Below are 26,121 nucleotides of genomic sequence, written 5' to 3'. Positions count from 1 at the left end.
GGACCGTGAGATGGTCAGCGGGTAAAGGCCCCCAGTCCTGACAGCCAGGGTCCATGGAAAGAAAGCAGAGACTCCCACAGGTTGTCCTCTGACCTCCATGTGCATGTGGGGGCCTGTGCATCCTCACACATGCACATACACACAAAATAAACTAATTAAGATATAATACTTCTTGTTAGAGACAGTATGCAGTTCTGGTTGTCCAGGAACTCACTGTGTAGACCAGGCTGACATGGCCTTCCAGAGACCCTCCTGCTTCTGTTGTAGTTAAAGGTGTGCACCACTCTGCCCAGCAGGACGTTTTATTTTTTTACCGTTGCTGAAGGTTTTGCTCTATTCTGATTCTGTGACCTTGGGGAAGTGCTTTGACCCCTCTCAGCTTCACAGTGGTGCACGCCTTTAATCCCAGCACTCAAGAGGCAGAGGCAGGCAGATCTCTGTGAGTTCGAGACCAGCCTGGTCTAGAAAGAGCTAGTTTCAGGACAGGCTCCAAAGCCACAAAGAAACCCTGTCTCGAAAAACAAAAACAAAACAAAACGAACAGTACCACGCTGGGACACTTCCAAGCTTCTGAGGGTCCGTCCTACACCACCTTATCTCTCCTGGGTTTGAAGATACTTCCTAACTTAAGCACCTCTCCTTGGGTGCCATCATATCGACCAAATCTAGTACTGACAGAGGGAATCAAGCCAGAAGATTGCCCTGTAGCAGTCCCTAACAGGGTGACCCCTGCTGTGACTTCTCTGGTTATGAGCTTAGGAGAGATGGACAGTAAGAGCCAGGTATGGTGGTATATCTATATCACTGCAATGGTAACTTTGGTGCTTTGAATAGAAATGGTCCCCTTAGACTCGCGTTTGAATGCTTGACCCACAGATAGTGACACTATTAGGAGGTGTGGCCTTGTTGGAGTAGGCGTGGCCTTCTTGGAGAAAGTCCATCACTGTAGGGGCCGGCTCTGAGGTTTCATATGTGCTCAAGCTACAACCAACACACAGTTTCTCCTTCTGCTGCTTGAGGATCAAGATGTAGAACTCTCATCTCCTTCTTCAGCGTCCTATCTGCCTGCACGCTGTCATGTCTTCCCATGGTGATAAACCTCTGAAACTGTAAGCCAGCCCCAATTAAATGCTTTCCTTTATAAGAGTTACCGTGGCCATGGTGTCTCTTCACAACGCTAGAAATCCAAACTAAGACTGTAACGTGTGAAAGTGGGAAGATCAGGAGTTCAAGGTTATACTTGACAACACAGTGAGGCTGGGAGACCCTTTGGCTAAAACACATTAAGAACAAATGGACAACTAGGAGAGAAGCAAAGAAGGGCAGCTGCATTCGGAACTCTTTTTTGTTTGCTTGTGTTTTTTTTTTTTTTTTTTTTTTGATACAGGATTTCTCTGTATAACAGTCCTCGTTGTCCTGGAACTCGCTTTATAGGCTAGGTTGACCTTGAACTCACTAAGATCCACTTGCCTCTGCCATTATTGCTTGGCTGCATTTAGAACTCTTAAAAATGCGTAATTTGACGGGCAGTGGTGACCATGCCTTTAATCCCAGCACTCGAGAGTCAGAGTTGGAGGCCACTGTGGGCTACAGGCTCCAAAGCTGCACAGAGAAACCCTGACTTGAAAAACAAAACAAAACAACAACAAAAGTGTAACTTGTAGGTGCTCACCTTTAATCCCAGTGCTCAGGAGTCAGAGGCAGATGACTATCTGAGTTTGAGGCCAGCCTGATCTATAGAGTAAGTTCTTTTTGTTTTGTTTTGTTTTTCAAGACAGGGTTTCTCTGTCACTTTAAAGCCTGTCCTGGAACTAGCTCTTGTATTGTAGACCAGGCTGGCTTCAAACTCACAGAGATCGCCTGCTTCTGACTCCTGAGTACTGGGATTAAAGGCGTGTGCCACCACCGCTTGGCCAGAATAATAAGTTCTGCGACAACCAGAACTACACAGATAAAACTTGTCTCAGAAAAACCAAAGACAAAACAACAACAAAAAGAGTGGGGCTCTTCAAAGTACAGCTCTCACATCGGTATCAGTACCCTAGAGAAATGGTCACGTGCTCCAAAGATATGAATGGGAGAATACTTGCTACAACCGAAAACCTGAATTGTCCCCCAATGTCTATCACTTGAAGAGCAGACAGATGGGCCGTTGTACACTCCCACAAAACAGCACCACCAGTGGAAACAGGTGAGTGAAGGAGCATTTATCCACATGAAGACCTATAGCACAACCTGTCCCGAGATCTATGTAGTTCAATGCCACTCACAAATGTTCCTGTTATGCCCAAATCCACGAAGTCCCCCAAAAGCCAACAAGGAGACCGAGTCCCATATGTAAAAGCAAAGAGCTTTTATTTTATGCAAGTTTGCAAACTCGGTATCTCTGCACGTCCATCGTATTGGAATAAATGGAGAGCCCCGATCTCAGTTAGAGTTGGGTTTTTAATAGTAAAGGTGGGGGTGAGGGGTTTCTGAGGTTCAGGACTCTTGATTGGCTGACATTTGTCTAGGGGTGTCCTGGTGAGTGTGTGTGCTGGCAGGTGATCCAATCTAAAACGGTTGGAATGTTAGGCATTTTCTTTGGATGGTCTGTTCTTGGGTGGTGCTCAGGTAATCTCAGTTTGTGGTTCTTCCTGCAACCAGGTAAACTTCAGGGTAAACTACTGAGACTTATCAACGGCTGAGTCCTACTCTGGCAGGTGGAAATGGTTGGAAGTAAAGAACTTCCTTTGGGTGATCTGTTCATATTTAGCTTATCCTGGCTTGCTCCTACAGTTCCAAACTCATGAAACAATTCTGAGGCTGAGCATTCACACTGCAAGAATGAAGACCACAGATAGAACCTGTGTCCATATGGGCAAATCCCAGGGCTCAGGAAGTGAAGACGGGATTTCCAAGCAAGCTGGCTAGCTAGTCTTCAAATCCACAAGCTCCAGGCTCAAGTGATAAACAAGGTGGAGAGGACTAGAGTCACAGCTCTTTGGATCAGGGCGTTTTACTGTCCCTGGAGATCTAATTTTTGACAAAGGTGTTGTAAGCTTACATTGGAGAAAAGACAGCATCTCCAATAAATTGTGTTGGGAAAGACTTGATTTACACAAGTAAATGAATGAAATTAGATCCAGGGAGGGAGAAATGGTTTCATGGTAAAGGTGCTTCTTCCAAGCCTGAGGACCTAGTTAGATCCCTCAGACTCACAGGATGGAAGGAGAGAACCCAGTCCTGAAAACTGTTCTGTCATTTCCACACACATTCCCTCCCCACCTAAATAAATAAATGTAATAAAAGTGTATTTTAAAAAAAGAAAGATCATGCGTGGTGACTTATAGAATCCCAGAACACTTGGTGTTAAGAAGACAGGAAATTACCTTCAGTTCAAGGCCAGCCTGGGCTACGTGATTGTGAAGCCAGTCAATGCTACTACATGTGGTTTTGTCTTAGAAAAACAAACAGATAAACAGTCGAAAAAAGCCACATATAGTGGCTCATAACAGTAACCCTGGGTGCTAAAGCAGAAGGATTGTGGTCCTTCAGTCTGAGACCAGCTTGGGTCACATAGCAAATGTAAGGCCAGTCCTGGCTACGTGAGACCCTCTGTCATATATTCACGCATACAATATCAGATAGCAGACTAAGGATATAGCTCAATGGTAGAAGCTAGAATACACAAGGCCCTAGGTTCAAACCCTAGTTCTGAGAAGGAGGAGGAGGAAGAGGAGGAGGAGGAGAAGGAAGAGAAGAAGCAGAAGAAGCAGAAGAAGAAGAAGAAGAAGAAGAAGAAGAAGAAGAAGAAGAAGAAGAAAACAATGATGGTGACTTAGTGGCTGGAGAGATGGTTCAGCAGTTAAGAGCACTGGCTGCTCTTCCAGGGGATCTGGGTTCAATTTTCGGGGCCCACATGACAGCTCACAACTGTCTGTAGCAGGCAAAATACCAATGAACATAAAACAAACAAACAAAAGCCCTAATGATCTCAGGACCCAGGTTCAAATCCCAGAATCCACATGGCAGTTCACAATGGTCTGTAACTCTAGCTCCAGGGAATCCAATGCCTTCTTCTGGACTCCACAGGCACCAATACAGGCACCAGGTATGCAAACAAAACTCGTACAAACATGTAGCCAAAACACATATACATTTAAAATAAAAGTAGAAATAACTTGCTGGGTGGTGGTGGCACACACCTTTAACCCAGCACTTGGGAGCAGAGGCAAGTGGAACTCAGTGAGTTAGAGACTGGCTTGATGGACAAAGGAAGTTTCAGGACAGCCAAGGCTGTTACACAGAGAAACTCTGTCTCAAAATAAATAAATAAATAAATAAATAAATAAATAAATAAGAAAAAAGGAAAAAGAAATAATTTAAAGAAATCATTGTAGGGGATTTTTCAAATAACTGCTAAGAATACATTTAATAAAAAAAAAAAAAGGAAAAAAAGCACAAAGTCACTTCCAGAATGTTGTTGAAGCAGATTCCAGGATAAGGGTGTAGCTTGTGGTTACAGAACAGACACCCAGGGTGAGGCTTGTGGTTGATCTTTGGTGTGCATGGCAAACAACTGAGGCCTTGTGCCATCAGTGGGAGAGGAAGAGCCCAGGTTCACTCCCTTGAGAAGAAGTTGGGACAGGATCTCACGTGTCCAAGGCTGATCTCTACGACCCTGAATTCCTGACCAGCGGCCTCCTTCATAGTGTGGGTATCACTGCCCTCACCACACCCATTTTACTTGGTGCTGGGTTAAACCCAGGGATTCACATGGGCTAGGAAGAGCTCTACCAACCCAATTATATCCCGGCGTTTTTTTGTTTGTTTGTTTGTTTGTTTTCTCTGTGTATCCCTGGCTGTCCTGGAACTCACTCCGTAGAGCAGGCTGGCCTCAAAATTAGAGACCCACCTGCCTCTGCCTCTACAGTGCTGGGATCAAATGAGTGCACCGCCCACCCTCCCCCTTTCCCACACCTGTCCCTGGCACTTTTTGGGATTTCGAGAGAGGGTTTCTTATAGCTCCACCTGGCCAGGACGTCACTATATAGCTCAGTCTGTCCTTAAATCCAAGAGATGCTTCTGCCTCAGACTCCAGAGTGCTGGGATTACAGGCTTGTCCCACTGCACCTGACCTTCGTGTCCATGCTGACTATCACCCTAGAAGCAGAAGTAGGCTGCCGCAGGCCCCCAGACCTTAGCACAGCCTGTGCCATGATGGAAAGTACCATTCAGGCCTTAGAACCTAGCACATAGGGAGCAACACCTGCCAAAATGAGAACAAAGATACAAAATCCGCTGAAGTCCACAGTTAGGGGAAAGTCTCTAAATGTACTAACCTTGCTTTTCAGCTTCTGTAGTTCTGCTTCTGGGGAACTATTCTTGTTGACTGAAGTATGTCAACCCAGGATAGGGTTTTTGTGCTTAAAACTTCATCCTGAGAAAAGCTCAGTGCTACACTGGAATCCCAGCCACACAGTGTAGTCTCTGACAGGCTAATAAAGACTTTCCGGGGACTGCAAAAATGGCTCCATGATTAAGAGCACTGGCTGCTCTTCCAGAGGTTTGATTCCCAGCACACACAGAAGCTCAAAATTGTCTAGTTCTAGGGGATCCGACACCCTCTTACGGACATGCATGCAGGCCGAACACCAGTGCACACATCAATAACTCACAACGAAGTCAGGACAATGTAGCAAATCCCCTCTTAAATGCAAAAATGTAGGCCAGGCGGTGGTGGCCTGCGCATTTAATCCCTGCACTCTTGGGAAGCAGAGACAGTCAGACGTCTGGGAGTTCGAGGCCAGCCTGGTCTACAAAGCGAGTTTTAGGACAGCCAGAGTGGTTACACAGAGAAACCCTGTCTTAAAAAGAAAAAAAATGCAGAAATTTGGGCGATGCTATGTACTTCTTGGTCTGATGTTGCTCTAGTTACTACATTCCTAGATTAAAATCTGACTTTCTCACAAGGCACACACACCCCACCAGCCACTCCAGTCTTTGAAGTTGTTTGTCTTCCATGATTTTTGAGACCTCATCCATATCTATTCCCTCATCAGTTCAGTGTGTAACAATCTGGTCAACCTCCCTGAGAAATGTTGAATCTGGCTTGTTTTTTTTTTTTGGTTTGTTTGTTTGAGATGGTGTCTCCTGTTACAGGGATTATCCTCTAAATTGTAAACAAGCTGTCCTTGAAGTGGCCCTCTTACCCCTTCCTCCCCAGTGCTGGGATCACAGGTGTCCATCATTGTCCTTTGATAAAGATTTGCCGGGGCTGGGAAGATGGCTCACCAGGTAAAGGCACTTGCAGCCAAGTCTGACACACACATAAAATAAATAAGCATAAAGTTTTCTTTTAGAGATTTGCTGAAGGATGTAGTAATATCAACCACATAAGAAACAAGGGAGTGGGCTGGAGAGATGGCTCAGTGGTTAAGAGCACTGACTGTTCTTCCAGAGGACCCAGGTTCAATTCCTAGCACCCACATGGCAGCTCACAACTGTCTGTAACTCCAGTTCTATGGGACCCAACACCCTCACACAGACATACATGCAGGCAAAACACCAATGCACATAAAATAAAATTTGAAAATTAAAAGAAAATGAAATAAGGGAAAAAATATAGGTTAAAAGAAAACTGTTAAACCGGGCGGTGGTGGCGCACGCCTTTAATCCCAGCACTCTGAGGCAGAGGCAGGCAGATCCCTGTGAGTTCGAGGCCAGCCTGGTCTGCAAGAGCTGGTTCCAGGACAGGCTTGATAGCTACAGTGAAACCCTATCTCAAAAAACCAAAAACCAAAACAAACAAACAAAAAACCAAACTGTTATTCATAGGCAGGCAGCTGTTCTTCTGGTCTCCATATGCATGCCGTGATCCCAAAGTGTTCACACACATACACAGATAAAAGCGTTTGCACACGCACATACACACGACATGGAATAAACACAAAACAAAAAAATTAAGGTGGGGTCATTTTCTTCCTGTTTTCTTTTTCCTTTCCATTGCTAACCAACGTGGACATAGGGTACAGGAGCCTCTGTCTCTAAACAATAAACCGAGCAATAAATAAAGTATACAGTTCAGTGACAACACGACTCTCACCTCTAACTAGTGCTAAAGCATTCCTGTCACTCCCAAAGGAAACCTCGAACCCACTATGCAATTACTGTATTTCTCCTCTTCCCCCACCCCTTGCCGCCTCTCACCTGCTTCCTAGCTCTGTGTGTTTGCATATGGGCAATCTCTGTGCCTCACTACCCACGGGGGCATCAGGCTCTCTCAGAAGGTCCCTGGGCTCTGAGGTTCTCTCTGCCTCCCTCCTTTCCTTTCCCCAGGGTTGGACCCACCTACACCACAGCGCCCATCTTTCCTGACTCTTTTCTCCCTTCTTTTTTCACCCGTCGTGTATGAATCTCTTGCGTTGTCTGCAAGAACAGAACCACACAGCCATCTGCTGTTCAGGGCTGCCATTTACCAAGGCTGCAAAGCCAGAGTTTTTGAAAGATATAAAGAGTGGGCCACCAGAAGACAAAGGTGTTGAAGACACAAGACAGGCACAGAGGGGAGGGATCTGAGACGGAGGGTGTGCAATTGATCAGGGACCTAGAGGCAGAAGTATGTCTTGAGAGGCAATGTAGGATCCCTGCACCCCAAGACAGGAGCAGGGTTTATATGCTAAGCTAGACAGAGGGCTAGCTACAGCCAAAGAGGATATCCCTGGGCTTTCTCTAAACCTATTAACCTGTCATTATTTAAGAAACATCCTGGAAGCTGGGTGTGGTAGTTAATACCTGTAATTCCTGAATTTGGGGGTACTGAGGCAGGAACATCAAAAGGTCAAGAGGTTGGGCTACATAACACTGTCTCAAAATAAATAGAGATAGGGAGAGAGAGAGAGAGAGAGAGAGAGAGAGAGAAATAGAGAGAGAGAGAGAGAGAGAGAGAGAGAGAGATATTAATACCTAGTACAGCCAAAAGTGGAGAGGAATGGAGATAAAGGAAGGAAAGAATGGAGGGAGGGAGTGACAGGGGTGGGGACGGGGGTGGGGGACAGGGGAGGGGAGGGAACCGACATAAAAATGCTCATCTGACTTGTTTTTGTTTTTGCTTTTATTTTGTTTTTCGAGACAGAGTTTCTCTGTGTAGCCCAGGCTGTCTTGGAACTCACTCTGAACACGAAGCTGGCCTGGAATGCAAGAAATCTGACTGCCTCTGCCTCCTCAATGCTGAGATTAAAGGCCTGCACCACTGCCCAGCTTTTATTGTTTTGTTTTTGTTTTTTTGAGACAGGGTTTCTCTGTGTATCCCTGGCTATCCTGGAATTTATTTATTTATTTATTTATTTATCAATCTATCTATCTTTTAGTTTTTAAATTTACTCCACTGCCAAGACTACTGAACTGGATTCAGTCCCTACAATGCTTGTGGTTGAAAAAGCCACTTCTTCCAATTGTCCTCTGACTACACAGGCCCCTTGGCATGTGCCCACTCCAACCCTATACACACACAAAGGAAATAAATACAAATTATTTACGTATTTATTATTTTTATTTTGAGGTGGGGTCCTACCAGGTAGCTCTGACTGGCCTGGAACTCACTATGCAGATTAGTTTAATCTCAAACTCACAATGGTCTACCAGCCTTTTCTTCCCAAGTACTAAGCTTCAAGGGCTGCGGCACCACACCCTGCCTTTTTTTAATTTTTATTTAATGTGGATGGGGGAGTCCCTTGCATGTACATATGTGCACTGTGTGTACATACAGTGCCCAATAAGGCCAGAAAAGACAGCTTGATCCCCTGGGATTAGAGTTACAGACAGCCACTATGTGGGTGCTGGGAATTAAAATTAAGCAGCCAATGCTCTTAACCACTGAGCCATCTCTCTATCCCCTCACAATTTCATTTTATTATTTTGTAGTTTTTAAATTTTAGGCTGGGTGGGGGTGGCGCACGCCTTTGATTCCAGGACTCACGAGGCAGAAGCAGGTGGATCTCTGAGACTGAGGACAGTCCGGTCTACAAGGTGAGTTCCAGGATAGCCATGGCTGTTACACAGAGAAATCATGTCTTGAAAAACAAATAAACATAAAAGAAAGGAAGGAAGGAAAGGAAAGGAAAGGTAAAGGAATAGAAAAAAGAAAAACAAAAACAAAAGAAAAAAAGGAAATCCAATTAGTTAACTTTTTTCTTTGAACCAAGGTGCCATGCGGCCCAGGCTGCCCTGCAGTATCGCGGAGACTATAGTCTGCGAATAACATTGGTCAGGACGACAGCTTGAGCCACCTTACTCCGTTTGTGAGTGTTTGGGGTCGGAGCCCACAGAGCTTTGTACCTGCCAGGCAAGCCCAGAACCAACGGAGCTACACTCCCAGCTCGGTCCAAGCCTTTCGTTTATTGTTTTATTTATCCATCTCTTTATTGTTGTTGTTTTGAGACAGTGTCTCTGTAGCCCAGGGAGGATCTGGACTTGCTGTGTAGCAGAGGATAGGACTTTGAATTTTGCTTGTGATTATGTAATGTATATATTCATGTATGTGTGTGTATGTGCATGTGAACATACGTGTGTGTGCATATATGGATGCCAGAGGACATCCTTTTCAGTGGTACTCCTCATAAGACATATATCCTATTTTAATTTTTTTTTGAGACAGGGTTTCTCTATGTAGCCCTGGCTGTCCTTACTCTGTAGACCAGGCTGGCCTCAAACTCACAATGATCCACCTGCCTCTGCCTCTGCCTCTTGCATGCTGCGATTAAATGTGTGTGACACCACTGCTAGGTTAATTTTTAATTTTTTTATTTTATTTTGTGTGCATTAGTGTTTCACCTGTATGTATGTATATATGTGTGTACATATATGTGTATATACATGTGTGTGTGTTTGTGTTGTGCGTATACATAGTTTCAGGGGAAGCCAGAGGAATGTGTCAGCTGTTGTGTAGGTAAGGTTCTCTGCAAGAGCAGCAAGTGCTCTTAACTTCTGGACCATCTCTCTAGCCCTATTTATTTTTAACATGGTCACAGATCAAACTCAGACATTCATGTTGGGAAAACAATTACTTTACCAACTGAGTCCCATATCCCCAAGGATCAGAAACAGAAATGGAGGGGAGAAGATACTGGTGTGAGTCAGAAGATGGACTTGAGGGAGGGAGGGGAGAAGGGAGGGAGAGGTCACAAGCCTCACAGAGATAACAAGGCAATGCAAGATGGGCGAATGAGTATTTGTAACCTGAGCCTTCTGGAGAAGTTCATAGTCATCTTTGGTTACATAGGAAATTGAGACCAGACAGACCTAGTTGAGACTCCATCTCTACAAGGCTCAATGGTTAAAGGTGCTGCTGCCAAGTCTAACAACCCAGGTTCAGTCTCCAGAACCCATACGGTAGAAGGAGAAAACTGACTCCTAATTTTCTCAGGTACAGTGTGTTATGAACATCAACACACACATCCACACAGAGAGAGACAGACACACACAAACACACACAGAGACACAGATACATAAAAATACACAAAGAGACACACACAAACACACACAAAGAGACACACACAGATACATATACAAACACACATAAATACACACAGAGACACACAGAGACAGACACACAAACACACAGACACACACACATAAACACAGACACACAAGACACATACACACATATAACACACAGACAGGCACACAAACACACAGACACAAACACACAGAGACACAGAGAGCTACATAAACATACACAAAAGACACATACAGACACACACAAACACACACAAAGAGACATACACATACAGACACACACACAAACACAGAGAGACACACATACAGACATACATAAATACACACAGAGACACACAAACACACACAGAGAGACACACACAGACACATAGAAACACAGACACAGCCGGGCGATGGTGGCACACGCCTTTAATCCCAGCACTCGGGAGGCAGAGGCAGGCGGATCTCTGTGAGTTCGAGACCAGCCTGGTCTACAGAGCTAATTCCAGGACAGGCTCCAAAGCCACAGAGAAACCCTGTCTCGAAAAACCAAAAAAAAAAAAAAGAAAAAGAAACACAGACACACAGAGACATATACAGACACACATACACACAGACACACACACAAAAACACAGACACACACATGCATAGACACACAAACACATGTACACAATAAAAATGCAATAATTTTTAAAATGTCAGCAAGTGGATTGCGGTCTAGAGCCTCTGAGAAGGAACCAAACAAGTCAAGACAGGACCTTAGTTTAATGAACCCTTCTTCGGGCTGGAGCCCTCCAGTCTGTGTTGTCAGTGGTCTTTCCTGCTGTAACCACAGACAGCCGCTCCTACTATTTTTGCATTAGAGATGACATCTGAACTTAGACCTTTCTGAGCTGAAATTGTAAGTTTTGGGGAATCATAGTCTTTTTCTCTTTCAGTGTTAAGACAGGACCCAGCCTTGTGCCAGGCAACTCTACCATGGCACCCACTGCCTTCCACAATCTCTTGAATCTGTGCAGTTTGAGATAGTTCCAGGTATTCTGTTGTTGGGGGTCACTGGGCTGTGCGTATGTGTGTGAGTCATACAAAAATGAGTCAAGGAATTGAGCCTTCCCGGGGTGTGTGCATGCCTGTAATCCCAGCCATTGGAAGGATGAGGCAGGAGGATGGATGCAAGTATGAGGCCAAGTAAGCCACATAGTAAGAGCCTGAAAACAGTCAGTGTGTGTGTGTGTGGGGGGAAACAGAGAAAAGGATAGAGAGAAAAAGAGACATAGACACAGAATATTAATGTCAGACACTATGGACATTTTTATAATTTCCCCTCTCTCTCCCTCCCTTCCTTTCCCCTTCTCTCTCTATTTCTCCCTTCCTTCCTTCCTTCCTTCCTTCCTTCCTTCCTTCCTTTCTTTTAATGTGTGCTGGTGTTTTGCCTGCATGTATATGTGTGAGGGTGTCGAATCCCCTGGCACTGGAGGTACAGACAGTTGTGAGTTGCCATATGGGTGTTGGGAATTGAACCCAAGTCCTCCAGAAGAGCAGCCAGCACTCTTACCCCCTGAGCCATCTCTCCAGCCCCTATTTCTCCATTTCTTTGAGACAGGGTCTCATGTATCCCAGGATGGGCTCAAAATCCCTTGAACTTCTTCTCCTCCTGTGCCAGCTCCCCAGGTGTGCAAATATCACATCTGGAGAAGGGGTGCTGGGGGTAGAAACCCGAGCTTTATGAATTCTAGGCCAGCATGCTACCAACTGAGCTACATCTTTAGCCCTGTTATTGTGGTTTTTTTGAGACAGAATTTCTCTCTGTAGCCTTGGCTGTACTGGAAGTCACTCTGCAGACCAGGCTGGCCTCGAACTCACAGAGAACCACCTGCCTCTGCCTACCGAGTGCTAGGATTAAAAATGTGCACCACCACTGCCTGGCATGATTTTAGTTTTTGATACAGAGTCTCACTACTGAGTCCCGACAGGCCTGGAACTTTCTGTATACACTGAGCTAGCCTTAAACTTACAGGAATCCTCTTGCCTCTGCTTCCTGAGAGCTGGGGCTGGGATGATAGACATACACCAACATAGCCATCATTCATTCTGTGTGTATGTGTGTCTGCCTGCCTGTGTATCTCTGTATGTGTGTATGTGTCTGTCTGGTCTCTATGTGTATGCACGTATGTGTGTCTCTGTGTGCGAGTATGTGTCTTTCTGTGTGTGTGTGTTTCTCCATGTCTGTCTGTCTGTCTGTGTGTCTCTGTGTGTTTTTCTGTGTGTATGTGTGTGTACAAGTATACGAGTATGTATCTGTCTTTCTGTGTGTATGTGTCTGTCTGTCTGTCTGTATCTGTGTGTCTCTGTATGTGAGTGTCTGTCTTTCTGTATGTATGTGTCTGTCTGTCTGTCTCTGTGTGTGTGTTTTTCTGTGTGTATGTGTGTGTACAAGTATATGAGTATGTATCTGTCTTTCTGTGTGTATGTGTCTGTCTGTCTCTGTGTGTGTGTCTGTGTCTCTGTGTGTACACATGTGTGTCTATGTGTATACAAGCGTATGAATATGTTCTGTGTGTATGTCTGTCTTTCTGTGTGAGTGTGTGTCTCTTGTTCTGTTTCTTAGGTTTCACTATGCAGCTCTGGCCGGTCTGGAACTCACTTTCTACACCAGGGTAACCTCAAACTCAGAGATCCACCTGCCTCTGCCTCCTGAGTGCTGAGGTTAAAGGCCTGCGCCACCACCACCACCAGGCACACCCAGGCTTTATTATTTGTTTCCTGATAGTCAGTATCTTTCCTCTTATTCTTCCTGGTTCAAAGATCTCAGTAGGCTTCCCAGTACCACAAGGAACCATGCCAAGCCTTCATGGCACCCTAGATCTTTGGGTTTACTGTCTTTTCTACCGACTGCTCCTCTCTGACCTGACAGTGGCATCGCACTTCCACGAGCCAGATTTTGGGACGGCCCCAACTCTGCAGAGGCCTTTTTGTGCTCTGCAAATTCTCACACATCCTCTTTCTAAGTGTGGCTGGTGAGGTTTCTCTGGGAGCTTTCATCTTCCTTCCCCACTTCCCTTAAACACCGGCTACAGTTACTAGTTGGCAATCTCCTCTTGCGGGGCCACTGTACCCCTTATTACAACTTGGTTGCTCCCCCCACCCTCTACATGTATTTATGTGTTCTTGTTTTAGGGGAGGTGCACTTATGTGTGCTAGAGTGTATGCCAGTATATGTGCACATGTGGAAGCCAGAGGATACCTTCAGATGTCCTTTTTCAGGTACCATCCACACTGAATTTTGATATAGGGTCAGCCTGGAACTCATGAAGCAGACCGTGCTGGCTAGCCAAAGAGCCCCATCGGATTCTCTGACACTGGGATTATCGGCAAGGCACCATGGCCAGTTTTTATTTTACTTTATTATTATTTTAATTACATTTATGGGCTAGAAACATTTTTAGTTCCAGCACTAGAGAGGCAGAGGCAGGTGAATTTCTGTGATTTCAAGGTCAGCCTGGTCTACAAAGTCACTTCCAGACCAGCGAGAGAGCCTGTCTAAAAAAAAAAAAAAATTAAATATAAATATTTAAAAATTTACATTTTTAGCCAGGCATTGATGGCTCGTGCCCTTAATCCCAGCACATGTGAGGCAGAAACAAGTGGATCTCTGTGAGTCTGAGGCCAGCATGGACCACAGAGCTAGTTCCAGGACACATATTTGTATTATTTGTCTGTGTATTTGTCTGTGTAAATGTGCAAGTCTTGCATGTGTAGGAGCTGTCAGAAGACAGGCAGCACATGTGAGCTCCAGAGATCTAACCCAGGTTGTCAGGTTTGGTGGCAGCATCCTTACATGGTGAACCATCTCTCCAACATCCTCCAGCTTCCCCCAACCTCTGCATGGAGTCTGGGGACCAAACTCTCATTCTCAGGTTTACATGACAAGGGCTTAACCCACTGATCCGGGTTTCACGGATTAAACCCGATAGCCAGGTGTGCTCAGCAAATGCTTTTACTCCTTGATCCACCTCATCGGTCCTGTCTCATGAAGCCCGGGCTGACTTTGTACTCATGAGGCTGACCCGAAACTTCTGAAAAGCCTGGTTCCAGTCCCCACAGTGCTGAGATAACACCTGCAAACATGAGACCAGAGCATCTGAGGCCCAGAAGTTACATCTGATGTTGGCCTTCTTGTTGACCAAGTCCAGAGATGGTTCTGGCATCAGATGGCAGGACACAGGAGGCTCCAAGAAACTCAGTTAAACTAGCACACACTTTAAGAGAATCCACCAACCCAATGACTGACTGATTTATTATATGGCGTTTTTAAATTTTCCTTTAAAACATTTTGAACTAGCCAGACAGTGGTGGTACACGCCTTTAACCCCAGCACTTGTGGGACAGAAGCAGGCAGATCTCTGTGAGTTCGAGGCCAGTCTGGTCTACAGAGGGAGTTCCAGGACAGGCTCCAAAGCTACAGAGAAAACCTGTCTTGAAAACAGGAAAAAAAAATTTGTTACAATATATTTTTATTCAATACAGTATATATTTTCCCTTCCTCAACTCCTCCCAGATCCTTCCGATTTCGTTACCCACTCAACTTCATATTTTTTCTCTCTCTCAGAAAAAAATAGGAAAAACAACAGAAAGACAAAATCATGAAAATCAAAACAAACATAAAAAAGAAACAAAACAAAACAGAAATTACCAAACACACACACATATTAAAATCATGGGCAAGGTGGTGGTAGCAAACACCTTTAATCCCAGCACTCAGGAGGAAGAGGCAGGTGGATCTCTTAATTTTGGTCCAGTCAGGTATACATGGCAAATTTCCAGGCTATCCAGGGCTACATGGTGAGACCTCACCTTTAAAAAAAAAGTGGAAGCCGGGCGGTGGTGGCGCATGCCTGTAATCCCAGCACTTGGGAGGCAGAGACAGGCAGATACCTGTGAATTCGAGGCCAGCCTGGTCTACCAAGGGAGTTCCAGGACAGGCTCCAAAGCTACAGAGAAACCCTGTCTCGAAAAACCAAAAATAAATAAATAAATAAATAAATAAAAGTGGATAAGCCCGGCGATGGTGGCGCACGCAGTTAATCCCAGCACTCGGGAGGCAGAGGCAGGCGGATCTCTGTGAGTTTGAGGCCAGCCTGGTCTACAGAGCTAGTTCCAGGACAGGCTCCAAAGCTGCAGAGAAACCCTATCTCAAAAAAACAAAAACAAAAAACAAAAAAAAAAAGTGGATAAATGTAATTTTTATGTTTTATTTTTATTTCAAATGCATTGGTGGTTTGCCTGCATATATATTTATATGAGGGCATCTTTCCCCTGGAACTGGAGTTACAGACAGTTGTGAGCCGCCATGTGGGTGCTGGGAATTGAGCTTGGGTCCTCTGGAAGAGCGGTCATGCTCTTAACCACTGAGCCATCTCTCCAGCCATGAACAAATGTAATTTTAAAAAAAATTCAAGAAGAAGATGTTAAAGATACAGCTCAGGTGGTAAGGTAATGGCCTCACACTCGTGAAGCCCTGTGCTCCATCATCAGCCCTGATCTAGGCATAGTGATGTACATCTGTAATCTCATAGACAAGAGAATCACGAGTTCATGGTCATCCTAAGCTACATGGTGAATTTGAGGACAGCCTGGGTTACATGAGACCCTGTCTCAAGAAAAAAAAATAAAGAGAAAGAAAGAAAGACAGAAAGACAGACAGACAGAAAGAAAGAAAGAGAGAGAGAGAGAGAGAGAGAGAGAGAGAAAGAAAGAAAGCCAGGTAGTGGTGGTGCATACCTTTAATTCCAGCACTCAGGAGGATCAGAGGCAGAAGGACCTCTGAGTTTGAGGCCAGCCTGGTCTACAGAGCGAGTTCCAGGACAGGGTTACACAGAGAAACCCACTCTAGAAAAATAAACAAACAAACAAAACCAAAAAATAAAAATAAACAAGAAAAAGAAAGGAAGAAAAGAGGTTGCCGAGGGAGATACGACCCATGAAGGCACTAAGAGGGGGCAAAACTGGGAAGGAAAATGGCAGCTGGCTTTAATAAAGTTTAACAAAAATTAATACTAATTTATTAATAATAATTTTATTATTGTTGTTAGTAGTTGTTTTTATTCATTTTGCATGTGCCATGTCATAAGTGAGGAGTCAGTTCTCTGTATCATGTGTCCCAGAGACTGAACTCAGGACTCAGCTTCTCCCTCAGGTGTCTTTATGCACTGCCTTCTCACTAACCGTTTATTACTTTTGTCATTACCATTATTTCACTGGTGTGTGTGTGGCCGCGTACCACCATATGAGTGAGTGCATGCATGCAGGCTGAAGCCCAGGGAGATGTCCTGTGTCTTCTTTGCCACCTTCCTTTTCCCCTTCAGGGTATGTTTATTGCGAGGGAAGCTTGTTCTCCTTTAGGCTAGGCTGGCTCTTGAGATCTGAGTCTTAATGCAAGTGACGGGCACAAACAGCCATGCCTGTGTGGTGGGTGCTGAGGATTCCAACCCAAATTCTCCTGCTTACACAAGTGCTTTTATCCACTGAGTTTTTGGGCACTAGGAAGGCTGAGGCAGGGCGTCTTGCTTTCAAGGCAGCCTTAGCTATGTGATAAGATCCTGTCTCAGAAAACCAAGAAATGAAGAATAAGTTACTGCTTGTTGGGGCAGGGACTTCAGAGGGGAGCTCTCATCACCGCTATCCCCTTTCCCACCCACGCCCTGCCTGTTTTGGGGAACTCTGTTCAAACAGAAAAAGAAAGGGTAAGGGGAGGATATGGGGTGGGGTCATCAGGATGTCACATCAAGCAACCCAAACAAACCTACAGCACCCAGGAAGCAGAAACCCAGAACCAACCACTGGCCTGATGGTGCAGGACTGTACCTCCAGCTGCGGGGACAGGAGATCACAAATTCAAGTCAGCCTGGGCGATAGCAGAATCCAGAACTAAGAAACCTGGATTCGCAGGTAGGTAAAGGTGGCTGGACTCCAGAAGAAACACATATACACGTATTTCAGCAGGCTGTGTCTAGTTTGTGGGGAGAATAAAGTTCTGGGGAATTCGGACGTTGAGCCCACAGAGCTGAAGGAAGGAAGTTAGGGGCTCCCTGAAGCTAGGGTGACGCTTTTGTGCATCTGAGACAGGAAGTGGTGGTTTGGGTGTCCTACAGAAAGTGACTGATTAGACCCAAGGCCCAATGTCTCATATACACTCAGCCTGGACTTTGCCTCTGTGGGAATGTGGAGGCTTGCCTTCCCTGGCCACACCTCGAATCATAGCCCGTCTTTCTTGATACTGGCACACAGATCTAAACGTATCAAGAAAGTTAAGAGAACTTGAGGGAACTTGGAGAGGTGAGGGCCCTAGAGGAACCCAGAGACCCCTGAGGTGGAGGTGAAGGAAGTGAAGAACCAAAAGGAAGACAAACATCAGTTGATTAGGCGTGAGAAAGATAGGAAAAGTGCCCTGAGCAAAGGCTGGCCTGTCTCAACCAGTCTTCCAGCGAATGTGGCCATAAAAGCGGTTTCTTCAATCTCGTACACATGAGGACTGCTTCCTGACCTGGGAGACCTAGCTTCTCCTCTTTTATTACAGAGTCCAGCATGTGGAGCTACCTGTTCTTGCTACCAATCATCCTAGCTCTATGGGCTATCGCTGGCATCTGGATTGTGTGAGTAGCAGAGGCAGGACTAAAGGATGCTTGGGGTCTGAGGGAGAAGGGCTGGGGTTTGGATTCTTGGGTCTGAGGGAGGATAGCTGGGTGTTGGAGGGCTGCTTGTGACAGAAGATGAGGGGCAGAAATTCATTATCACAGTGAAGTGTTTTGTTTGGTCAACAGAAGGGAAAGCTATCCACAAGCCCCTTACTGACTTCCTGTATTCCTTCCATCTATCTCAGTTTTGCAATTGCCGTGGGTAACAGATCTGTGGATCTCCAGAAAAGCTTCCCCTTTATCAGGTTTTTGTGGCTGAGGGGGTTGGTGTGGGAGGAAAACAAAGGGCCTCACTTCGGAGGAGCCAAAAGATGACCATGTTAATCTTCTGCAGTAACTGTGGGTCTTATGCTCCTCAGAGCTGCATTTTCAGCCAAGTACTCAATACAGGAGCTGCCCTAGGTAAGTTCTCTCCTTTTACTACCGGCTCAGAGCTACCCAAAGGGTCCATAGCTCCCCCTTCCCCAGATCAGGACAACTGGCCCCTCTTCCCAAGAGAACACATCCTAGCCCTCCTCCCTCAGAATCCAAGGTTCAGGCCCCAGCCCTCTTCCCTCAGACCCCAAAGCCCTGTACCTCCAAATATCCTCTTCCCTTATCCTACTCTTATCTCCGAACCCAGCGTCTTCCTGTTCCAAGTCGTCCCCTTCATCTGGGAACCCTGTAGTGAGTCTAACTCTCCCTCATGGCTTTCCTAGCTATTTGGATCTGCATTGTGCGCTATCATCAACTCCGGGACTGGGGCGTAAAAACATGGCAAAACCAGTTGATTCTGTGGTCGGGACTCCTTTGTGCCCTGGGAACCTCCATAGTAGGCAATTTCCAGGTGAGATGCGCGGGGAGTCAACCTGGGGGGTTGGGGTAGTCAGTCTCCGGAAACCGGACTACAATTCCCTATGTTTCCCGCGGCTTTTGGCCGCTCTTTCTGTAGACTTGACTCGCAAGGCTTTCTGGGACTTGTAGTTCTCATTAGTCTTGGACCACGCGGGAGCTTAGAGGGCTTTGTGAAGTGAGCAATCTGTGCTAGGTTGTGTACTCAGAACCGTGTGAAACCCTCCTCGGAGTTGGGAGTATTTTATTGCAGTCACCGGTCTCCGTTTCATTTAATCATGAAATTACTGCAATCGGTACAAAGGTTGAGGCCTCTCACTATACAGAATCTCCACCGAACTCTATGCAGTCCCCTTGACCGAACCCTAAAGAGCAAGCTGCTTGTCTGTGGGTGGTCAGAAATGAGCAGAGACTCATGGACTCTAGTCCATTCGTGAAACTCTATAGATAACTGTAGAATGAATGACTGGGCAAAGGATAGGAAAAATCTCACTGGTTTATTTTATTACTGATTTTATGTCTGTCTCTGCCGTTCAGCCTCCTGCCGAAAGCTAGTGAAGTGCAGGGTGGGAGCCTCCGCCTAACAGTTTATTTGCGTGCCCATTTACTCCTGGGTTCCTCAACCTACTACTACTACTATGTTATTGTTATTATATTCCTTCCTTTATTTTTGCCGGGCAGTGGTGGCGCACACCTTTAATCCCAGCATTCCGGAGACAGAGGCAGGCAGATCTCTGAGTTCTTGAGGCCAGTCTGAACTACAGAGTGAGTTCCAGGACAGCCAGGGCTGTTACACAGAGAAACCCTATTTTGAAAAACGAACCAACCAACCAAAAACTCCCCCCCTCCCCCGCACTTTTTTTTTTTTTTTTTTTTTTACCCCTGAAGCTCGGAAGTAGCCCAGGCCTGTTTGGAACTCAGTAAGTATTGGAGAATGGCTTTGAATTCTTCCAGATCCTCCTGCCTCCATCTCCTGAGTTCTGGGAGCCCCACTTCTGTTTTATGGGGCACTGGAAAGCAAACCCCAGCTCTCTATGGACTGGGCTGCCTTCTTAGTTCCTGTTGCATTTTATTGCTTTTCTAAGGAATTTCCTAGGCCTTTCTCCAGTTTTCTCCTCCCTTCAGGACTTATTATTTTAGACAAGGAGATTCTCTGTGTTGACCTTGAATTTACATTCTTATCTCAGCATCCAGAGAGCAGGTGCTTAACGCAGTGCTACTACCCTGATCTTTCAGGACTTTTTTGTTTGGCTTTTTGGAACACGGTCTGTTTGTAGCTATGGTAGATCTGGAACTTACTACGTAGCCCCAAGACTGGATCCAGCTTCAGCTAAGATTACATATGTAATCTGGCCTTACTAAAAAAAAATTATGTACACTTTTAACACGTTTTTGAAAGTAACAAAAAAAAAAGTTTCATATCAGTGAAATTTTTACCTGTCAAGTATCAACATCTGGGAGTCGTTGAGCGGGTTCAGCATGTGAAGGCACCTGTCACCAAACCCGACAAGCTGAGTTTGATCCCCAGGACTCACTTAATAAGAGAGACCTAACCCTTGTACCTTGTTCTCTGACCTCCACACGTACTCCATGGTGTGACACCCCCTTCTTCCTACAAAATAAGTGCAATTTTTTTGTTTGTTTTTTTGAGACATGATTTCTCTTTGTAGCCCTGGCTGTCCTGGAACTCACTATGTAGACCAGGCTGGCCTTGAACCCAGAGATCCACTTGCCTTTGCCTCCAAAAATTTTTTTAACCTAAATTTTGCTGGGCGTGGTATGAATCCGTTAACCTAGTGCCAGGGAGGTGGAGGAAGGAGGGTCAGAAATTCAAGGTCAATCACACGTTCAAGGACAACCTGGGCTCTGTGAGACCCTGTCTTTAGGGCTGGGGCTATTGCTCAGTAGTAGGGTGATTGCCTTGATGCATGAAGTCTTAGGTTCAATCCAGGAGTTGGGGTGAGGAGGCAGAAAGAACCTGTCTCAAAAAACCTAAAACTAATAAAAATATTTCTCCTTAGGGTGTGTTTCCCTTTCCACACTTTGAGAATGCCAAGATTTTTTCTACTCCTGTTTCCTGAATGTCTACTTTGTGGGACGCACCTTGTCGTTTTGAGCTTTGAGGACCTAGCAGTGAATTTAAATTTAAATGGCTCAGCAATTACGAACACTTGTTGTGGCTGGGCAGTGGTGCACACCATTAATCCCAGCACTCTGGAGGCTGAGGCAGGTGGATCGAGCAAGCGAGTTCCAGGACAGGTTCCATAGCTACAGAGAAACCCTATCTTGAAAAAAACCAAACCAAAACAAACAACCCCCCCCCCCCAAAAAAAACCCCACCAAACCAACCAACCAACCAACCAACCAAACAAACAAACAAAACCACTTGTTGCTCTCCTGGAGAACCCAAGCACTCCTAATCACTTGTAATTCCAGCTTCAGTGGATCTGGCCCCCTCCTTTGACCTGCACCCACGTACACACAAACAAAAACTGATACACACTTTGTGGAGCTGACAAAGGCCAAGGTACCCAGCCTGACAGTTGGTGATAGGATGGCAGGTTCTATTTGTGTGTTTGTGTGTGTGCGTGCACGCAGGGATGGGAGGAAGGGGGAGGAGAGGTGGAGGTGGGAGTTGATGGTGGTGGAGGTACTTACATGCCTCACCATGTGAGTAGAGGTCAGAGGACATTATTTTTTTCCTTTTTGGTTTTTCAGGACAGGGTTTCTCTGTATAACAGTCCTGGCTGTCCTGGAACTTGCTGTGTAGACCAGGCTAGCCTCAAACTCACAGAGATCCACCTGCCAGAGGACATCTTTTAGGAGGTATTTCTTTTCTTCCTCTGTAGGTCCCTAAAAGCATTTACCAGCTAAGCCATCTCACCAGTCCTGGGCTTTGGGTTTCCAATTACATCTGTTGGACTAGTTCAAAGTCTCTACTTTCTATCATTTAACTCCCCCCACCATAATTTTATTTTCAATTCTCCTCCTATCCCCCAGGAGAAGAACCAGAAGCCCACACACCTGGTAGGAGCTTTTCTGGCCTTCATCCTGGGCAACCTGTACTTCTGGCTACAGTTCTTTCTGTCCTGGTGGACGAAGGGCCTGCCCCAACCTGGGCCCCGCTGGATTAGGCTTCTCCGCCTGAGTTTATGCAGTCTCACCACCATCCTCATCGTGGCCAGTATCCTTCCCAGGGCATCGAACTGGGCAAAAGTGCCTTTTCTTCGGGGCTAGCCCTTTCACTTTTGCTGTGTGCCACAGTGGGTGTTCCTTAGTGTCCATCCAGGATCACAGCTCCGCAGTGGAAAGTAGAAATCTGGCGTGGCGATGCAAGCCTGTGATCTTAATACTTGAGGGAAGATTAGGAGTTCAAGGCCAGCCTGGGCTATATGGAGGACTTTGTCTCAAAAACAAAACAGGTGTTGTAGATAGCATTGAATTTGAGGGCAGATGGGTTGCTCAGGAACCTCACTTTCTCCGAGTATTATGTAGAGGAACTTCTACCGGTTTCTTACATCCCTGAAGTGCCTCAGTTTCCACTCTTATCAAATGCAGGTAATTGAGGCTGAGGCAAAAGGATGACCGTGAGCATGAAGCTAGCTTGGGTTCCTTAGTGAGACCTGTCCTAAAGACAATGCAGACAGCTAACAAGCTGATCTCAGTGTCGTGAGGCAGATACACGCAAGCATGAAGCGGCTGGCAAACAGGAATAAGAAGATTCTGTTAATTGGCTGCCAGAGGCCCCAGCCAGGCATGTCAGGCATCTTTCTGGGTGCCGAAGAGCCACAGCAGGCTCAGGCTGGGGAAGTCTCTCGGCTGGAATTAGTGACCAGTTGCAGATGACTTGTGTTGTTCCACAAGACCACCTGCTCAACCATCTTCTCCCAAATTGAGGGTTCACATAAGTGACTTGGGATGGTCTTGGTGGGAAATAGTATTTGCCCCTGCATCACTAGAAATGCTACTAACTAGAGCCAGCCAGCTGTGTGTGTGTGTGTGTGTGTGTGTGAGAGAGAGAGAGAGAGAGAGAGAGAGAGAGAGAGAGAGAGAGAAGGGAGGGAGGGAGGGAGGGAGGGAGAGAGAGAGAGAACACGAATGAGCTGGGTGAGGGAGGGAAGGAGAGGAAGACAGACGTGGAAGAGAGAATGTCAATCTAGCAATGTAGTCCAGGGCAGCCTCAAACTGGCTCTGTGGTCAAAGATGACCTTGAACATTTGATTGTGCTGCCCCTACTTTCTGAGTACTGGGATTCTAGGTGTGGGGGATCACACCTATTCTTTTCTGGTTCAGAGGACTGAATTTGAGGCTTTTCATAAGCTAGGCCAACACTCTACTAATTGAGCTATATTCTTCAGCCCCACCTCACCCTTTTAAAACACTAGTTCATTTAGTGTGCGCCTATGCACTTACATGGACATCAGAGTTGGTTCTGGCTGGGCGGTGGTGGTGCAGTGGTGGTGCACGCCTTTAATCCCAGCACTCGGGAGGCAGAGGCAGGCGGATCTCTGTGAGTTCGAGACCAGCCTGGTCTACAGAGCTAGTTCCAGGACAGGCTCCAAAAAAAACCCACAGAGAAACCCTGTCTCAAAAAAAAAAAAAAAACCCAAAACAAACAAAACAGAATTGGTTCTGTCTGCCATGTGATTTCTGAAGACTGAATCAAGGTTATATACAGGCTTGGAGGCAAGCCACCTTGCCTGTCTCAGCTCTTGGCTTTTCTCTCTCTTTCTTTCAGATTTATTTATTTTTATTTTATGTGCATGCATGTCTGTGTGAGGATGCCCTGGAATTGGAGTTATAGACAGTTGTGAGCTGCCATATGGTTGTTGTGAATTGAACCAGGACCCTCCAGAAGAGCAGCCAGAGAGCTTAACTGCTGGGCCGTCTCTCCAGCCCTGGAAACTGCCACTTTTTTTTTTTTTTTTTTTTTTTTTTTTTGCTTTTTCGAGACAGGGTTTCTCTGTGGTTTTGGAGCCTGTTTTGGAACTAGCTCTTGTAGACCAGGCTGGTCTCGAACTCACAGAGATCCGCCTGCCTCTGCCTCCCGAGTGCTGGGATTAAAGGCGTGCGCCACCACCGAAACTGCCACTTTTAAGAAGCTTTGAAGTCCATGAATGAAGGCAGACTGGGTGCATAATTGTAATGCTAGCACCAGGAATGCTGAGGCAGGAGGATCATGAATTCTGTGCCAGGGAGACCATCTTAAGTAAAGTTCAGTTGTAGAGGGCTTGCCTAGGAGAAGCAATATCTAGTCTCCTTCCAAAACACTGTATTTTGCAAGTAAGTTTTAAGGATTTTTAGAGAATAACTTACAGATGAGAAAAATACATCAAAAAGCACGCATAGGGCTGGAGAGATGGCCCAGAGGTTAACAGCATTGGTTGGTCTTCCAGAGATCCTGAATTCAACTCCTAGCAACCACATGGTGACTCACAGCCACCTGTAATGAAATCTGGTGCCCTCCTCTGGCCTGCAGGAATACATGTAGGCAGAACACTGAATACATAAAGCATGCACAGAAGGGCATATGGCTTAGCAGGTAAATGTACTTGTCTCCAAGCTGAAGAAGATCTGAGTTAGATCCCTAGGACCTTCATGGTGGAAGGAGAAAATGGATCCCACCAGGCTGTCCTCCGATCTCCACACAGTGCTCATGCACGGGGCATTAATGAAAAGATGTTCACGCTGATAGAAGATGATAAGGGAGCGAAGGGAAGGGACAGGGGTTATGAGAGGCTCCAGAAATCAAGCACTGTCTCTTCGGGGCTGGCCCTGGAAGGTAAGTAAGCTGACAAAAGAAATTTTTGGTTTTTTCCTTTCTTTTTCTTCTTCTTCTTCATTCCTTCCTTCTTCCCTCTCTCCCTTCTTTTCTTCCTTTTTAGATAGGGTCTCACTATGTAACCCTCGCTGGCCTGGAACTATGTAGACCAGGCTGGCCTCAGATTTACAGAGACAAGAGACCCACCTGCATCTGCATGAGGCACCATCACCAGCAAAACCCAAAGTTTTACAGAGTTGAATGAAATGAGTTAAAGCAGTGTGTGTGAATGTGTGTGTTTGTGTGTGGGGGTGGGGGTGGTGGCAGGTGGAGCAGGGCAGGTGACCTGCTGGTCTAGGGATTGGAAATTCCTAAATCCCTTAAAGAGGAACAGGTTTGGGGCAAGGAGAATCAGTTCTATTAAGCAGTGAATGTGGAGGAGGAACCTGTAAATAGCCTGAGACCAGTGGGGGCCAGGGATATGTTTAAGAAGTTACTTACCTGGGACTGGCACTGTAGCTCAGTCGGTAGCATCCTTGCCTAGCATGCAGGAGGTTCTAGGTTCATCCCCCAGTACCAGATAACTAGGTTGTGGTGGCATATGCCTAGAACCCCGACATTTGGGAAGTGGAGACAGGACTAGAATTTCAATGTCATCTTTAGCTAGGTCATCTCAAGTTCAAGGCCAGCTTGGGCTACCTGACATCCTGTCTCAGAAGCCCAAACAAAGGGGGGAAAGCCAAGCAGCACTCCAGCTGGAGGGAGCAGGAATGGTTGGGAACACAACAGGAGAGTCGTTCTGGGATCAGGAAGGACTCACAGAATGGAAAGTGAGTTTGGAGCATTGGTGGTACTCCATTCCTCATTAAAGTCATGTGCAAACCCAGGAGCATATGGAGAAGGGCGGGGTTTGGACAGCACTGAGGATAACAGCTAGAGTCCCTTTGAAGGGATAGGGCTGAGGCTGGTGATCAGGATGGACTTTCCTGGCCTGAAGTGCCAAAGCATCTGAGGGGGGCGGTCAGGGCTTTAGCGTGTAGCATGTGGCCCTTGACACTGGTGTGAAGTGATCATCCTGTACTCCCAACGGATGCGTTCTGCCTCTGCTGCCTGCGAGTGGGCAGTGGCCATGCTGCTCTTTGTGCTATTTGGATTCTTTGCCGTGGACTTTTCCAGCTTGCGGGGCTGCACCCTGCACTTAGAGCCCCAACTGGACTGCAGCCTCCCACAGACTCCCACTGAGTCTCCAAATGCACAGATGTCACAGATGCTCTGACTAGGCTCCGCACTATTGGCAGAGGAAGAAAGATGGGGCCAACCCAGGCTCACCCAACGATGAGCTGGAGGCTGAGGTGGAC

The 26,121-nt window shown here is 46.1% G+C and overlaps 1 protein-coding gene across 3 annotated transcripts; it reads left to right on the top strand.

The window, feature by feature from the left end:
- The first annotated feature begins 17,317 nt into the window (after positions 1–17,317).
- Tmem150b (transmembrane protein 150B) lies at positions 17,318–26,109 on the top strand. 3 transcript variants are annotated; one of them, XM_041654121.1, is made up of 7 exons: positions 17,318–17,425; positions 18,054–18,129; positions 18,357–18,416; positions 18,506–18,573; positions 18,870–18,997; positions 22,003–22,186; positions 25,831–26,109. In XM_041654121.1, the coding sequence occupies exons 2-7, from the start codon at positions 18,062–18,064 to the stop codon at positions 26,037–26,039; spliced, it is 717 nt and encodes a 238-aa protein (XP_041510055.1). In that variant the 5' UTR covers positions 17,318–17,425; positions 18,054–18,061; the 3' UTR covers positions 26,040–26,109. The 3 variants fall into 3 exon arrangements, with proteins under 3 accessions (XP_041510055.1, XP_041510054.1, XP_041510053.1); XM_041654120.1 differs by lacking the exon at positions 17,318–17,425 and adding an exon at positions 17,753–17,812; XM_041654119.1 differs by lacking the exon at positions 17,318–17,425 and adding an exon at positions 17,760–17,812 and having other exon boundaries at positions 18,298–18,416.
- Positions 26,110–26,121: the final 12 nt, after the last annotated feature.

Source organism: Microtus oregoni, unplaced genomic scaffold, assembly GCF_018167655.1.
Source record: "Microtus oregoni isolate MIOR12 unplaced genomic scaffold, Mior012 000006F_ref0000085, whole genome shotgun sequence".
In the NCBI taxonomy this organism is placed as follows: domain Eukaryota; kingdom Metazoa; phylum Chordata; class Mammalia; order Rodentia; family Cricetidae; genus Microtus; species Microtus oregoni.
Note: the sequence above shows the minus strand (reverse complement) of the source record. Positions and strands in the feature narration are given on the sequence as shown.